Genomic DNA, 16420 nt, shown 5'->3' on the forward strand with positions numbered 1-16420 from the left:
CTATAACTCACGCGACCGCAATCCTCTGTTGATGACGTCAAATATTACATCACTGTATTTAGACACTTATTTACCCATGTCTTCTTCCATTAATTTTTAGCTATACATATATTACAAATATTTTTTTTCCAGAAAGACACATATGTCATCAGTGATGTAATATCTGACGTCATCAGCAGAGGATTGCGGTCGCGTGAGTTATAGTTGCCTGCACTAACTATAACGGGGGAATTTCAATGGTTTTTCACGAGTGAAATGTCCAGCTAACTATAACATGTGTGAAACCTATGGTTTTTTAAGTGAATTTGCAAGGTTTTTTAAATGCTAATTCCTAACTATAACGTGTGTGAAACCTATGTTTTTTTCAGTGAATTTGTACGGTTTTTTAAATGCTAAGTTATGTATTTTTTTTTTTTTTTTTTAGGTTTTTCACCGTGCGCGTACCGTACGCGCACGGTGCGCTTCGAGCACCGTGCACGCGCTGTGGGCGCACGGTGTGGTTTGCGCACCGCGCGCCCACGTTACGCAGTTCGCGGAATTTTTCCGTTTCTACCGTACGCGCACGCTACGCGTACTCCGCGATTTTTCGCAAAAAAATTAAAGGAAATTTTGGCCCTGTCCACCCTGCCCCCTTTTCACGTTCTCCACCTTTGTTTTTCACCCCCTCAGACTGCGAGAGACAAAATGGCGGCCAACACTTCCTGGTTTTGGCCGATTCGAATGTTTACTAAGATCTAACAACCAATCAGAATCGCGCTCGCGCACGGCAGCGTGCGCTTATAGATATATATATGATTTTAAATGCTATTTTCTCAGGAAATACTGAACAGATTTACACCAGACCTACAAAAGGCACATCCCTGACCTGAGGACTACCTCTCTGCCAAATTTCAAGTAATTCTGTTCAGCCATTCGGGCTGTAGCTTGGACTAAAGGTCCTATGGAAAAATGCATGGGGAAAACGCGTTTTGGGACCCCCCTTTTTCTCAGCCCCCGCTTGACGAATCCCCCCGAGACTTTCAGGGAAGGAGCGGAGCGGAGCGCCCCACCTATTTTGAAAATTTCGCGAGGATTCGTCAATCGGCGCCAAAGTTATTCCAAATAGAATGTTGCAGATTTCCTATGGAAACACGATCCTAACTATAACTATCTACTGGCGACCGCCAGTAGATAATATATATTTGCCTTGATTGATATTTGCAATCATACTATTGATATGTTAGAGTCTGCTATGTTAGGTGCATTTGGCTTACTGTGTGGTGCTATTTACAAATAAATACATCCCAGATATACCAATTCGTCTTTTTCTTGTAGCAGGAGGTGTGGACTCTTCTTGGCCAAGTATTCTGTTGTAGAAGGATGGGTGAATTCCCTTCTAGCAGGTAATTGTGTTATAGGAAGTTGGTCTAATCCTAACAAGTGATGCGCAAATTATTGTTTTCTTGCCTTGCCTTTGGGGGAGTGTTGAAAGTTTGCCCACCTTAGGAAGTGCTGTGTATATGTTATATTCCATAAGTTTGGAACTGATATTCTCTCAGTGGGAAAGTGACGGTACATTCCTTGGTCCAGGGGAGATCTAAGGTTTGTCATTACACCTTCTGTGAGCGGTACCGTAGATCCGCTAACCATCTGTCTTTGGTTGAGGATGTCTCAACTGTGCGGTCTTCCTTGAGGGCCTTATAGATGCAGGAAAGTAGGCCTCTTGTAGACCCTGGATTAAGTAGGTAGTAATGCTAGTGAGTGTGACTCTGTAGGCTCATCTGGAAATGTGGGCCATATTTCGCGAACTGTGTACGATATTTTGGTGTATTGTAGGAAGTGGCCTTTAGGGACTTGGAACCACTACATTGCTTTATTGTATGTAAAAAATGTCCCATATATGTATAGATCCCCAGCTGTTATGGATCCTCCTTCGTATCATTTTGAGATGTCCATCCCTGATTGTATTTGGAGAAACCCCTGTAGCCAATGTAATGGGAATAAATAAGTGTATGGTGCCCTACGAATAGCCCAGGTAACAGTTTGCTCCTAGACCATCTTCACTTGTCGGATTGCATATGGGCATTCCCTAGGGACCTGCGTGGCCATCATCAGATACCTTGGTAGGTCTGTTCCCATGCTGCGGTCCACTAATAGTGCCTTTTCTACATTGTGGCAATCTGCACACCATTGTGCAGCATATTGTAATAGCCCGGTAAAGTAATAGAGTGAATACTTTAAATAAAGAATATACAAAGAGAAGTGCATTAGAAATTAATTGAACATGCGGAATTATTTGCTGAGCCATGCATCATCAGTTTGGCAAACTGTTCACACTCAGAGCCTGGATAAGCCTCCTCCAGCAACCACAATATTCTCTCCACTGATGAATGAAGCATCCGTAGAACAGAGAAATGATACTATCCCAGCGCATTCTGCCGGCTCAGCTATCCTGAGAAAAATGAAAATATCAATGTTCTGGAAATGTTTGACACATCAGTGTATTTCATTTAATCAAGCAGTGTGACAGTACAGAAGAGGTAGCCTCTCAGCTTTTTTTGTAATATTGTATTGTATTTAATTAAAAGGAATACAGTTTCAAATCAATAGCAATACATAAAAATTATACATTGATGTAGACAAGCACTATCTGGATTGTGATGAAAAAGGTAAAAGGTCATAATATAAAAAAAGATCAGGTATATATTAAGCCCAATAACAGATCTACAAATTCATCGAGTATTAATTATAATCCCAAGGAGGATGGAACAGATGAAAAAATCATCATATGGCTCAGTTAAGTCGTGTATAACAGAATATGTATCGCATAGTAAATAAAATACCTCAGCGAGGGGTAGAATGAAGAAGGAAAGAAAAGGAGTAGGAGAGGAAAAGGAGAGAATACTAAAAGGGAAGAGGATGCAATGAGACATCTGCCACACAAACAAAGACCTAAATCATGAAAGGGACCCAAAAGGATGTTGAGCTACCAAACCCCAGGACCATCTCAGCTTTTGACCTCTGTCCCATTGTTACCCTAAAATTGAGCAGGTGTGGGACTAAGACACAAACGATAACTCGTGTCTAGTGTTTTTTCTGTGTAACTGAATTGTTGCTCCACTGCATTTTATCTTTGTTTAGAACAGAATAGGCACAAACTGGCAGCGAATGTTTCATCACAAGTCAGTCTTCATAATCTTCTGAATTGTTTCTTTAGCTCTCTGTTTTGTTCAGTTGTCTAGGTAAAGGGCAGATAGGTGACTGGTGTCTTTCAGTGGCGGCTTCCCTCTTTGGGCCTGTTAGTGCTGAGTAGAAAAGCACAAGGCCAGAGCCCTGCCTTGTCCTTATCCCTTAACTTTTCCTAGAACCTTGCACCCTGCCTCCATATTCCTCTTATCTGCTGTGATCTAACTAGATTCTTACCAGAGGATTACCGATATTCATATACATTGTTCAATCCCTTAATTTCACCCTAACTGGTAAATTGTACTTCTCCTGATACGGAGCCGACTTCACACACATGATTACTTTAGTGTCACTTGGGAAGGTCCCCCACTGCTTCAGGTTGGAGCCCACAGACTAGCTTAATGTGTGTCAGTCAGAGCTAGAATAGGAAAAAATTACTCCAGGAGCACAGAAATAAAAGGGGCAACGTTGGTTTCCTCGGGTTACGCCATTTCTGCTTCTGTGGCACACTTAGAACCCTTCAGTGTGTTATTGATTTACATATCCTGGGATCACATACTCATCTTGCGACTATATTTTTATCTAGACACAAAGAACAAATGCTGCACGAGACACACTGCCCCTTTAACATATCTGTATAATCGTTTCTATTCATACCAGCAGGAGCAGGACCATAGCACCTCCCCCACCTCTTCCCAAACAGGCCGTACTACAACCACACACCTCTTAAGCCAAATATCCAATGTGGCACTAGAGTCAGTTGTTCACACTACAGTTGCTAGGTGACATAATGTATTAATTATGTGTTTATGACCACTGGTTCCTCATCCTGAGAACAAGGTAAGCACTTTTCAAAAGCCGGGTATGTGGAAAGCATAGATAGCATAGTAATAAAGAAAGTTATTTATGGTCCACGTCCCATGCATGGTAAAAGAGGTGTAATTCCAGGCTTTCCATTACTTTTTGGAGACAGCCTCAAATCAAGGCAGAAAGTCAATAACAGTGATACTACCGAAGTTACATGTCAACTAACTGTTTGTATTTCACATAGCAGAGGTGTAGTCTGTTCTAGGCCTCTCACCTTAGGTTTTTGGTCATTATGAGAGCATTAACTATGATAGATTGCACACTTGGTTTTCTCTCTCTGTCTCTACAATTTCTCCCTTTCTCTCTTTGTCTGTAAATAGTTTTTCTTTCTATCTCCTTTCCTATTTTTCTTCGCTCAGTATCTTATTCTATTGGTTCTCTATTTAGATATACATATGCCGAGGAGCAGTAAGGCCTGTATAGCTAAGGTTAAAATCCAACTTTTGTGCCCTTAATAACTTTTACCCACATTGGGTGGGGCGTGGCTAGTGCCTAATAAATATGGCGGCTTTTCAGTGACTCGCTTGGGGACAGCACGGAAGCTGAGGGACTTTGCGGTGTGTTCCGTGTCAAGGAACTGCTAAGAATGGACCTGCGGTTGTCCGAACCTCAAAGGTAGACGGAGGAACGCTTTTTATTGTGCATGAGGCGCTCCCTTCCATCCATTTTCTTAATCCTCTCATGAATGGCATGACGTTCCCCATTTTGGAGGCGTACGCAGGTTGAGAGGAGCTGCTTTCCCCGCGAGGTTTTCTCTTCAGTGACTTTTATAACCGACAGGGTTTTTTCATGGGTAACCTGAGTAAAAAAATGTAGCTACTGAATAATTCCAAGGATATGCTTTCAAAAATTGATTTAGTGTTCCTCACTTCCTGGGCCTAGCGGCCATTTTGTTGCTGAGGTAATAATCCCCTCCATTTCATGCGGTATACATATGAATTTCATTTCAACCTTCTGCTATGCAGTACTGACCTGGAAGACGTTGGTGTATTGTACTTCGCTCTCTGGTCTGCATACTCCCATTTGAGGTGATGCACAACAACCAATTATAGTGAGATTGGTCGTTTTATGGTTACCATGAGGGAATCTACAGAACTTTTATATGCAGCCTTAATGTGAGCAACATATCAATTAAGTGGTTTTGATGGCCTTTTGCAGTCGTACCTGACCCAGTGATCCTCATTTGTTGATGCTGCTAATAACCTTGCAGTTGAGGAAACAATTGATTACAATTTGCATAAACATATGTGAATATTTTCTGGAATTCCTATTCTATATTCCTGAGCTGAAGTATATCAGTATATCACTTTACGCTTTCTAAATGGCACACTTCCAATTGAGGTTGCGGCGAAATACGACCACCAAATTTTAACAAGACTGCTCATTTATTCAACACTTTGAAGGAATACACAGACTTTTACCAAATCATTTTCCTGAGTATTGGGACTGACCACCCGCTTGCATGGGCAAACTGAAGAAAGTAAGACCACTGTTGGTTCCCACAACTCGCTCATTTACTGTTCGTTCGAACATCCGTGCCCATCTTGCTCAAATGGATGACTCTTTGAATCCACCACCTAAAAGTGTTTTTTCATCTAATATTAATACTTCTTCTACAGTTAACAAAGCATCAACTAAACAATTGAAAAAAGATCCTCCTTCTCCACCAAAGGCAAACCTCGTCAGTCTCCAGGATCTTCTTTTAGAGGAGATTTGTGCTTTGCACCCATTTGTAGAAGAGACAAATTCCAAACTACAAGTCCTAACAGATGGATGGGCAAAGATGGAAGAAAGAATTACCAAGGTTGAACATAGCGTGGAATCTCTAGGTTCATCCTGTGTTAAAGTTGAGGCTCTTCAATCCCAAGTCACATCCTCGCAGAAGCAGATTCAAAATCTTGAAAACAGGAATAGTAATAGGCGGAACAATCTCCGCATATATGGCTTATCGGAAGGCTCGGAAGGATCTGACCCTATCACTTACTTCAAATCGTTCCTTCCGACACTGCTAAATCTACCTGAGGGAACTATTCTTAACATTTAACGTGCTCATAGATTGGGCCCTCCACAGTCAGTGTCTTCTAGCACGAGGAAACCAAGAGGAGTTATACTGTACTTTCTTGAATATACTGATCTTCTCCAGGTATTATCAGCAGTCAGGTCCGGAAAACGAATTTCATCATCTGGTAACCAACTCTTCTTCTCACAAGACTATGCAAAGTCCACGGTGGACAGATGCAAATAATTCCTTGCCATGAGACTAGCTCTACGGTCTCTATTGGAGCACGGTTTGATTTATTTCATCTGTTTGTTCAAAGTTACTTTCAATAATAATACTATCACTTAGGAGGATCCAGTCAGGCTAAAAAGTTTCCTCCACTAGCATTGCCCAGAAAGGATGGACACTTCCAGTACACACTTCAAATAACCCTTTTTGTCCTATTTAAGAGTTCAAGCTCTCTATACTAAACATGATGACTACATTTCCCACCCTCCTCTGTGCTGGAGCCTGTATAAAAACACCTACGCGTGGGGCGCATCAAGGCAAATCTTGGGCCAAGGGCCGCCCCATCCACGCCTGTCGGAGCCCGGAAGAGGCTGGGCTAGGCCCACCCTCTAACATCTGGACTCAGGTGTGCTGAGGATCCTTTAGTAGGTACTATTTTTTCTCCCCACTTTCTTTATTTGCATCTATTTGTCTGGGGGAGAGCCTGAACAGTACTCTCAATTAAAATGAGGAAATGGAAGGGATACACCGAAAGGCAGGGGGGTGGATTTGTTGGGACCCTTGATGCCTTTCTAATGTGGCCAGAGACCGTTCTAATAAACGAAATTGAGCTAACGGGGAGAAGGCTTTCTTTGGACTCGCTTATTACACAAAAACGTTCCTCTCTTGGTACTCACACCACGGACGCAGTCCCCCTCATCTCCCCACAACCTATACCTTCCCCTCACCAGGCTAATAATTTGTGTTCATCCTCTCTTCCTAATATCTCATCTATTCGCAACATAGTGACACGGGGCCGGAGAGTGACATTCCAGCTAGAGAACAGCAGTAGCGAACCCCCAGTTAAAAGAAGAAGGGGAGGCGGAGCCCAGAAGCAAAAACCTTTGAAAGGGACTCGCCCCGGGAAACCTACTGGGAAAGGCGACTCTGAACCAGGGAAATCGTATCATCAAAGACTAATGACAGTGTCATGAAGCCCACATTGGTAACTGATGATGATTTTTTAAAGAGGATAGAGACTTTGGTTACTGTGTTCTTAAATCCCCTTCTGTTTTAATAATCTCAAATTGAAGAAAGGTTGACATCTATGGAGGCCTCTTGCAAATCGAATCATATTCCCCCCAAATAGAACTCAGCTAAATGAGGTAGTGGGGTTGTCCACTCAGTCGGTGGGGTCTGTCTTAACAACAACTGACAGTCTGGGAGACCCTGCTTCTCAGCAGTACCAGAATCTGGGTCTAACTAACTCCTGTGTTCCCCCTTACACCCAAAGCCCCACTGTGAAACAAGGTGAACAACAAGGAACCTCTGGGAGTCCTATAAACACATCCTATTTACCAGTTACTAATATCAGAATTAGACCCCCAATTAACCCTCAGTTAGCTCCCACGGGAGTGGTGGGAATGTGGATGTCCCGAGGCAACAGATTAATAGAGAGAGGCAGACACCTAATGAACATCATTGTCTTCATCTTCCTCCGGCAGCATCGCCTCTTGTGATGGTTCTGAGCAGTGTCCCAACTCTGAGGGAGGGTCAAGTTGAATCAACAATTCAACTAATGGTTGAACCATCACACAGCTGAAACAAGCAATGGGGGACCCGTCTAGCCAACCAAATAATCATGGCTAGAAGGGTAGGGTTGTTGGGTTTGTCCTCGAAAGTGACGAAGGGTGACTGTGTTGTAATAAATTTTAATAACTCCTGTGCTCCAAGACTTCTTCTAGATCACTTACGTAGAGTTCCACCTATTGGGAAACAGATCACTGCACTATCAATCAATCAATCAATGAAAACTTTATTCGGATCATTGGCAATCCATAAAAGTACAAAAAAAAAAAAAACAATTATAAAATCATGCAATAAGATAAAATACTGTTTACACATGGGGAATAGTCCATCTAAACTTTAAGACATTGTAGACCGGGCATGAACCGCAGTTTTTAAAAAAGAGCTCACACGAAAGACAAGTTCATCATCGTCCAGGGACAAATTCATTGAAAATGCAAGTTCCAGGCTAATTGGTTTTGATTTGTTAAAATACGGAGTTAAAAACCATTTAATATACTTCATATAGAATTTACAAAAGAATAAAAAATGTAGAGTTGTTTGCCTACTCTGGGAGTCACAGGGGCATGGCTCAACACATTGGTCATTAAAATTCCATAAAGGAAAGCTAAGTGCATGTTTAATGGTGCCTGCCCTAAGGCGAAATATAAGGCCTCGCTCCCAATGACTCAACGGAAGGGTTAAATATCTGGGTGTGGGATATATTATAAAATTACAGGCTAAGTAACCAGAAACGCTAGGTTTCAAGGACTCCCTTGCTACCTTTTCGACATCAAATAACGTATAAAGTGCTTTTTTAAGTTCACATTTAGTGGGGTGCTTAGTAGTGGAGGGTTTCAGAAAAATATCTTCGAAGTTCACGCTCCGAAGAATGCTATGCACCCCTGATAACCAGGGAATGGTCATGCCCCTGTCGCAGCGGAGACAATCCTCAATGATGTCCCTAGTCAGTTTGGCGGCGGGATTTTTCCAGATCGACAGCCAAAAAAGGGCTGGACGGGCACGAATAAAATCCCCTATAAAATGCAAACCCATTTCCCTATGGCATATAAAATGTGGGGAAGTAATGGGAACACAGAGAAGTTTCCTACAAAATCTATGTTCCTCGGTGGTTATCTCTGAGCAACTGGCAGTACCCCAAACCTCAGCGCCATAAGTAGCAACCGGGACGCATTGAGTTTTGTATATTTTTAGGATAGCAGGCAATGCCCCGGTCAGTTTTGGACGGGGGAGGCTCAAAATTGAATTAATGGACTTTGAGAACTTACTCCTGGCGTGGGCAATATGCCCACTCCAGGAGTTGTTCGCAGCAAAGACCACTCCCAAATGCGGGAAACTGCCAGTTGACCCCAGTCTTTCTGCCCCCACTACTATGCTGCCAATATGATGCCTCTTCGGGCCGCAAGACATTACAAAAGATTTTTTTAAGTTGGTCTTCAGATCTAGGGAGTCCATGTGTGCAACAAAGCCATTCACCAATATGCGTAGTGCATTTGGGGTGCGTCCCATAAGGACCGCGTCGTCTGCATATAGCAGTGCGGGGAGATGGTTATCTTTTATAAACGGGACATCACCGGTTAGAGAGACCAGATATTTGTGTAGGCCGTTAATGTATATTATAAATAAAAGGGGGGCTAGGACACATCCCTGTCTGACCCCTCTATTGACTGTAACAGGCTCAGAAACCTCACCCCCAGTGCCAATCCTGACACAGGCCTTCAAATCCCTATGCAAATAGGCCAAAAAATGTACCAGCGATTCGTCCAGGCCGTAATCCAATAAGGCCTTCCAGAGTAATGACCTATTGACAAGGTCAAAAGCGGTAGATAAATCCATGAAGGCCAAATAAATTGGGCAATTACGTGCTACGGTGTACTTGCCCAAAATAAGGTTCAGATTAAGGCATTGCTCCGCAGTTCCCACTTTATTGCGGAAACCCAACTGACAACTCTCTAAAATTTGGTTGTCCTCGGCCCATAACAGGATTTTATTATACAGTACTCTCCCTAGAATCTTTAGAGTATTGTCAATAAGGGAGATAGGCCTATAGCATGATGGTTGGGAACGGTCACCCTTCTTAAAAATAGGCACTATAATACTAGATGACCAGGTTGGAGGTGGTAAAGAGGTAAAATTAAAATTCTTAAAAACATTCAATAAGAGTGGGCCCATAAATCAGGGTGGGTCTTAATAATGTCAATTGGGGGGCCATCTGGGCCAGGGGCTTTATTCCCCGCGCTCTGTGCGATGGCCTCCGTTACCTCAGATAGTAATATATCAGCCCGTGGGGGGCTGTTAAATATTGGGATGGCCGCCGCAGAAGGTGGAACCGCGTAGATCTTAGAAAAGTGGTCCACCCATGCAGCTCCAGAGATGGTACAATCTATTGGGGTCGCGACCTGGCCCGCGCAACGCAGGTCTTTGACCGCGGCCCAAAAAATATTTCCCCTGCCACGGGCAGCAGTTTGTACTAGCACCTCCCAGCGCTCCTCGAGAATCTCCTCCTTCCTTCTCCTAGTGGCCAATTTATATCGTGACCTAGCGTTTTTTACATCAGTCAGATTCCTCGGACTAACAGATAAGACTAGTCGCAATTCGCGGTTGGCCAGGGAACACTCATGATCAAACCATCCCTGGTCATCCGTCATGGCGCGCAAAGGAATCATGAGCTGTGCACGAAGGGCTGAGCAGATCTTGACAAAATCGTCTACAGCCCCAGGGTTAGGCCTTAAATCGGACAAACATGAGAGGAATAGAGGAAAGTTATCTCTGACCAAGGTCTGTACAGTCGTCATCACATTAACACCCCTCCATTTTAATCTGAGGTTGTTTGAGCTTAAGGAAAGATTCCTAGCGCCGCATTCCTTATTGTAGACCGGTCGATGGATAATCTTTAAACTGATCTTGATAGGATTATGGTGCCCTTGGGACATTGGAATTACCTTGGCATCACTGATGCGGTCTGTCAGGCCAGGGGATATAAAAATGTAATCAATTATTGAAGAACAATCTCTACCTCTGAATGTTGGCACTAGGGGGACAGTGGGAAAGCGGTCCATAACATTCTCCAAATTATGTGTACTCAAAAAAATAGTTACTTCCACACCCCTTTGGCACCCCAGACCTGAATTACAATCCTTAAAAGTTGGGCAATCACCATTTAATTTAGCATTAAAATCACCACCCAATACAAGGCCAGAGGTGTCATTAAAATCGTCCCTAGCCTCCAGGGTGGTGATAAAATTAAAAAGGTTCCTAAAATGTGTATTTAAATAATATAGCCAGGAAGTTCTGATTATTTGTCGGTATGACCCTGGAAGAGCCTCCAGCAGAGATGTTAATCCAAATGGATAAGCCTCCGGAAGGACGGCCCATTCTAGATTTTGCGGCAAGAATATTATGGCACTGAAACCCATTAGCATGTAAATTAACCGTTGCCCACGTCTCCTGTAGCATAATTATATCTTGGCTCTGAATGAAATTGACCCACCCAGGGTCGAGGAGCCTTTGTTGGAGACCTGCTATATTCCAACTTATAACATTTAAGATCACTGCACTATACTTAGAGTACTTCTATAGGCCTCTTTCACTGATGACCCTCTTTAAGATTTAGAGCTGTGTGATTGACTATCCATCACCCTGCAGGAGCGGCGGCCCCCTACGTCCACTGACGTTTTTGTGGCTGACATTAAAGCCACTACCACACCCAGTGAGGACAAGAAGAGGAGATCAAATGTATTAAGAATAGCATTGTGGAACGTGGCCGGTATATTAAATAAACTGGGTTATGTCCATTGGCTCAAATTTTGGCAGGACCAAGAAATTTCCTGTTTACAGGAGACATGGGCAATGGAAGATATCTTTTTAAATGGCTACTTCTCGTATCAGACAAGGGCTATTCTGTCATCTACTGGAATAGCCAAGGGGGGATTAATAACTCTGATCCCCAACACATTGACACTGAAAGTTAAGATGCTAGAAAGATATAGCCCATATTTTAATTGTCTCAGCCTTGAGTTGGCTAACCAAAACATTTGGCTTTTAATCAATTATTATTATAAAAACTTTGGCCCAAATATGCATTCAGTTCTGGAGGATTTGAATCATGCTATTGATAAGGCTATCTACTCTATTAAGCAAAAGGTTGCTCTAAATATCATATGGATGGGAGATTTCAATGTCCATCCTTGTAGGCATAACCTAGATTGGGTTTGCGGCATTGGAGGACCTGATGGGTAATTCTGTCCAACACTTCTCTCATACAAATTGTGGAAATAGCCCCAATAAGACACTTTCATTAAGAAATATGCTAAAGGTTACCAGCTTGTCCACCTCCTCTGATGCTTTGTTAACAACATTCCGTTGAGATAACCAGGAATCAACCATAGATTATATACTGATCACAAACCCCTTAAATGTCAGCTGCAGTAAAATAAATGTCATCTATCTTCCTCTGTGAGATACTCCTGGCGTCCAGGGTTGTGATAACCTACCAGAAAATAGGCCAGCCATTATTAGCCAGAAGACATGTGTGGTAAATATTTCGTTACCGGTACTATTTTTTATGCGGTAAAGTCTATCGAGAATAACTCAGTAAATATAAGAGGCAGAATCCGTGGTATTAGAGGTTTTAAAGGGCTTTATTCTTATACAAAGGAATCCAATTCGAATTGTGGGCCTTCTGTTCCATCACCACGAAAGTTCAGGAAGGAAGGGCGCATACATTATTGACAGGTAATCACTTTTATAAGATTTACATTATAGTGTAACAGATGCAGGAGGCGTAACAGCTGATAAGAGAGATAAAATATGCATACGTAACCAAAAGAAGGCGTGAACATGGGTGTAACTAAAATACGTCATTAAACATGATGTCACAAGTGGGTGGATCCATAGAGGAATCCTGCAATGTCAGCAGAAATATTTGGCAGAGATGCGTGCGCAGCCGCATGACGTGTGTTTGACGTGCAACTAGAGAGTGAAGGGGACTTGACATTTAGCTCTACATGTGGAGACTGAAGTCTGGGGTTATGTCAACCTAATCCCTAATCATATCTAATATCCTATGTTTAAAGAACTGTGTTATCCAAAAGGAAAGGTCTCTTAGGATAGAATCTTATTCTATACTGACTATACTGACTGTTAGTGCGTGTACAAGCGTCTAAGTGTCTACATGAGATGCGAGGGGGTAGGAATATTCCATGGTAACGGGGCTATGAATTACTTGCATGAGGACAGCGAGACCTGGCCCCTTTGCACGGTAGCTGAAGGAATGTTTACCTAAACTTACTAGACAGGAATGCATCGGATGAGGAGCGAAGGAGATAATCTCGAAGGTGAAATACAGTTTTTGGCAGGCAACTGGCTGGATCAGGCACCGTTAGCCACGCAGGGAGTAGGACAAAGTTCATGGATACAGATGCTGGCTCGGACTGGAGCTTTCAGAGGCAGAAGGCAGAAAAAGGCTTGATGACAGAATTCAGGGCCTACTCGCCTGAATCTGTAAAATGTGGAAAGTGAACCACATAAAGTCGATGGCCTTTCATACTTAGGAATGGAATATCTGACCCATTCATGGCGGGTCTGAAAGAGGACATGTTGACGGTGGACGCACATATATTTGCGTCTTCAAAACTGGAGTAGGAGGGAACATACATGTACTTATAGCATGCACATGGAGCCGTTGGGGTCTACGATAGGGGACATAACTGATCACAAAATTCATATTTCCTCATTCCCTCCTTGTCCCCTACGGACCCTCAGGAGATATCGATCTTCATCAATCCATCGATCTGTTCATATAGCATCATTTGTTCTTCTTTCTTCTTCCGGGGTCTTGAATGAAAACTTGGAGGTGGGATACACGATGTGGCACACAGACCACAAATCGCTGGCCCACATTGTAGACATAAGCAGCAACTGAATAGTATGAGAAAGCCAATACCTAGGAAGGATAGAATTCTCCATCCCCAGGCTGACAACACGCCCCAGAACCAACCGGACCAAGTCCAGGTGCCTGGACTCTGGTGTATCTGGCTTACAATCTTATGAAGGCGGGTTATGGCTTTATATACTGACGGCGAATTTTCTGGTATGAAAATGCAACAACTTGATCCGATGACCCTACAAGCTCCGCCCCTATCGGCCAGGATGACGTCAAGGACAAGACGATTTTGAAGCACAACAATCCGCATAGCAGGCTGTTCTTCTGTTAAATTGCCTAAGGCGGAAATAGTTTCGTTCACTACTGCTTCAAGGGTTCTGGTTAATCTACGTATCAGCTTACTATTAGTGACTGTACCTATATATGGAAAGAAACCTTTATTGAAATCTGTGTATTTTTCCCACGCTGTTTCGGTGTAATCGACAATTGGGAGATCTATTGTGTACTAAATGGGTATTTCTGTGATAATCAGGCGGGGCTAGGAAAACAGGTGGCAGAAGGAATGCTATGTAACAAGTACCATCCCAATCTAGAGGTAGACATATATATGCGGTCTGGCCACATATGAAGTAGGAATGATGGGAGGCTCTAAATGTAGACTTGCCTTGATCACTGAATTTTATTACAGTGGTGCATTTACTGTGGCCCATGTGTATGGAACCATTCTTTCTTATACATAATTCCCCTTTCACTGGGAATACTGACATGGTGGGCAAGATTGGTGTAGCTTCAGATTCAACGTTCAGGATCATGAGGTTAAGTGTAAAATTACCTAATCCATATACTTCATTTTCTAGATCAGTTCCTGTTCTTTTGGGAAGTCCCTCCTTGTTAGGGTAGCAGACTTTAAGCAGAACTAGGTTCAGGTTTCCCCATACCCAGTTGTCTTGATAAACTGCGGAATTTGAATCTAGGGAATTAATCAAACTAAACCATGCTCCACAGGAGCCATTGTGTGTGAACGGATATGGAAAGAGGGGCAAAACTCCCTTATAGTTTTGATAGGGAGGGAGTCGGCCACATATCCAACAATTTGTGGCATTGTTGGTCTGATGGGAATGATGTAACATACTAATGAATGTGTTGTTGCGCAGCGCAAATCTATAGGACAACTCATGCGGAGGAAATTCGCTAAAAGAATGTTCTGCAGTTATATTGTAAGCATGTTTAAGAATAGGGTAATACATATGCAGTAGTATGCTGGAAAAAATAATCAGAAGACTTAGAAAAAACAAAATTAATAATGTTACTGTGCAGTGACTACGAAGTGATTTACAATACGCATGCTTTTTCAGCTGCATTCGCTGATTTCTTTCTCTATTCCGGTCTAGAGGATACATGTCAGAGACAAATTCAACCGATTCACCTTGGAGAGGACTTAAACAATCAAATTGTCTGACTTACTGGACCTCAATTTTAGTTTATAAATGTCTGAGTTCGATTGCTCAACCAAGGGGAGCTTTGAGTCTGTTTGTGAGGGAATACAGGGTTCAGTATTTATACTGGATGGTAGTCCATAAAATTTCTTGATATGACTCGAGTGCAACCACCCTTTTCTTCCCTCGATTTTCACGGCTGTCCTTGTGGTGAGTAGAACCAACTTCGGTGACCTAGGATCCAGTTGGGTCTTCCGGTCAAAGTTCCTGACCAGCACCAGGTCACCAGGAACCACGTCATGGGGCTTCACCTCAGTATTATCGGGAAAAGCTGCGGATACCTGTGAACGACAAGATTGTAGTGCAGACATCAAGGAAGCCAGATAATCTGTCAGCATATTACAGTCAACGTCAGTGATTTTGCGAGGTATAGGCGTCCCCCACATATTTGGTGGTCTACCGAAGATCACCTCATACGGGGATAGCCCTGTTCGAGAATGTGCTACCATTCTCATGTAAAAGAGCGCAACTGGTAAGGCTACTATCCAATCGACTCCTTTTTCTCTACATATTTTGGACAATCTAATTTTCAAAGTTTGATTATGGCGTTCTACGAGACCTGCTGCCTCGGGATGTCGGACACAGTGAAATTTCCATTGATAGCCTAATAGAAGGGAAACGTGTTTCATTAGTTCGGATGAGAACGGCTGACCGTTATCTGAGTAGACAACACGTGGTAAACCGTATCGTGGGAAGAATTCTCGAACTAACTGTTTGGCAGTAGTCGGGGCAGTGTAATCTGAAACCGGGTATGCTTCTGTCCAACGGGAAAGAGCACAAACAACTACGAGAACATATTTGAATCCTCGACATCGTTCCATCTGGATATAATCCATCTGGAGGACTTCAAAAGCATGATCGGGAGGTTGAAATCCACCCTGCTCTACGGGGATGCTTTTACCTGGATTAAACTGACAACATATCATACAGGTACGAACTTTTTGTTTAGCTGCTGCTCGCAAGTGTTTGTTGAACCAAATGTGTTGAATGCTGTCTAGCATAGCTTTTTCTCCTAGGTGCGCTGGACTATGTATTGTGTTAATGATGACTTGGACCATAGAGTCGGGAAGAAACCATATAGATTTTTCCTTTGTCATCCATCCCTAATCTGTTTGGATCCCTCCTAATTCAGTCCATTTCTTTATTTCTTCTGGTGTAGCATGTGTCTGTATGTCAATTACATCAAGGGCGGGATCCTTAACTGTCATGCAATGT

General features: G+C 42.8%; 1 protein-coding gene across 1 annotated transcript in view; it reads right to left on the bottom strand.

The window, feature by feature from the left end:
• Window positions 1–2316: 2316 nt before the first annotated feature.
• Window positions 2317–16420, bottom strand: part of LOC146856283 (dehydrogenase/reductase SDR family member 4-like) — a 715264-nt gene continuing 701160 nt past the window's right edge. Inside the window, exon 10 of the mRNA XM_085654380.1 lies at window positions 2317–2431. Within this exon, the coding sequence (XP_085510506.1) occupies window positions 2317–2431 (115 nt within the window). The remainder of the gene's footprint in view (window positions 2432–16420) is intronic.

The sequence above is a fragment of the Triturus cristatus genome, chromosome 4_1 (genome assembly GCF_964204655.1).
Source record: "Triturus cristatus chromosome 4_1, aTriCri1.1, whole genome shotgun sequence".
Taxonomy (NCBI): domain Eukaryota; kingdom Metazoa; phylum Chordata; class Amphibia; order Caudata; family Salamandridae; genus Triturus; species Triturus cristatus.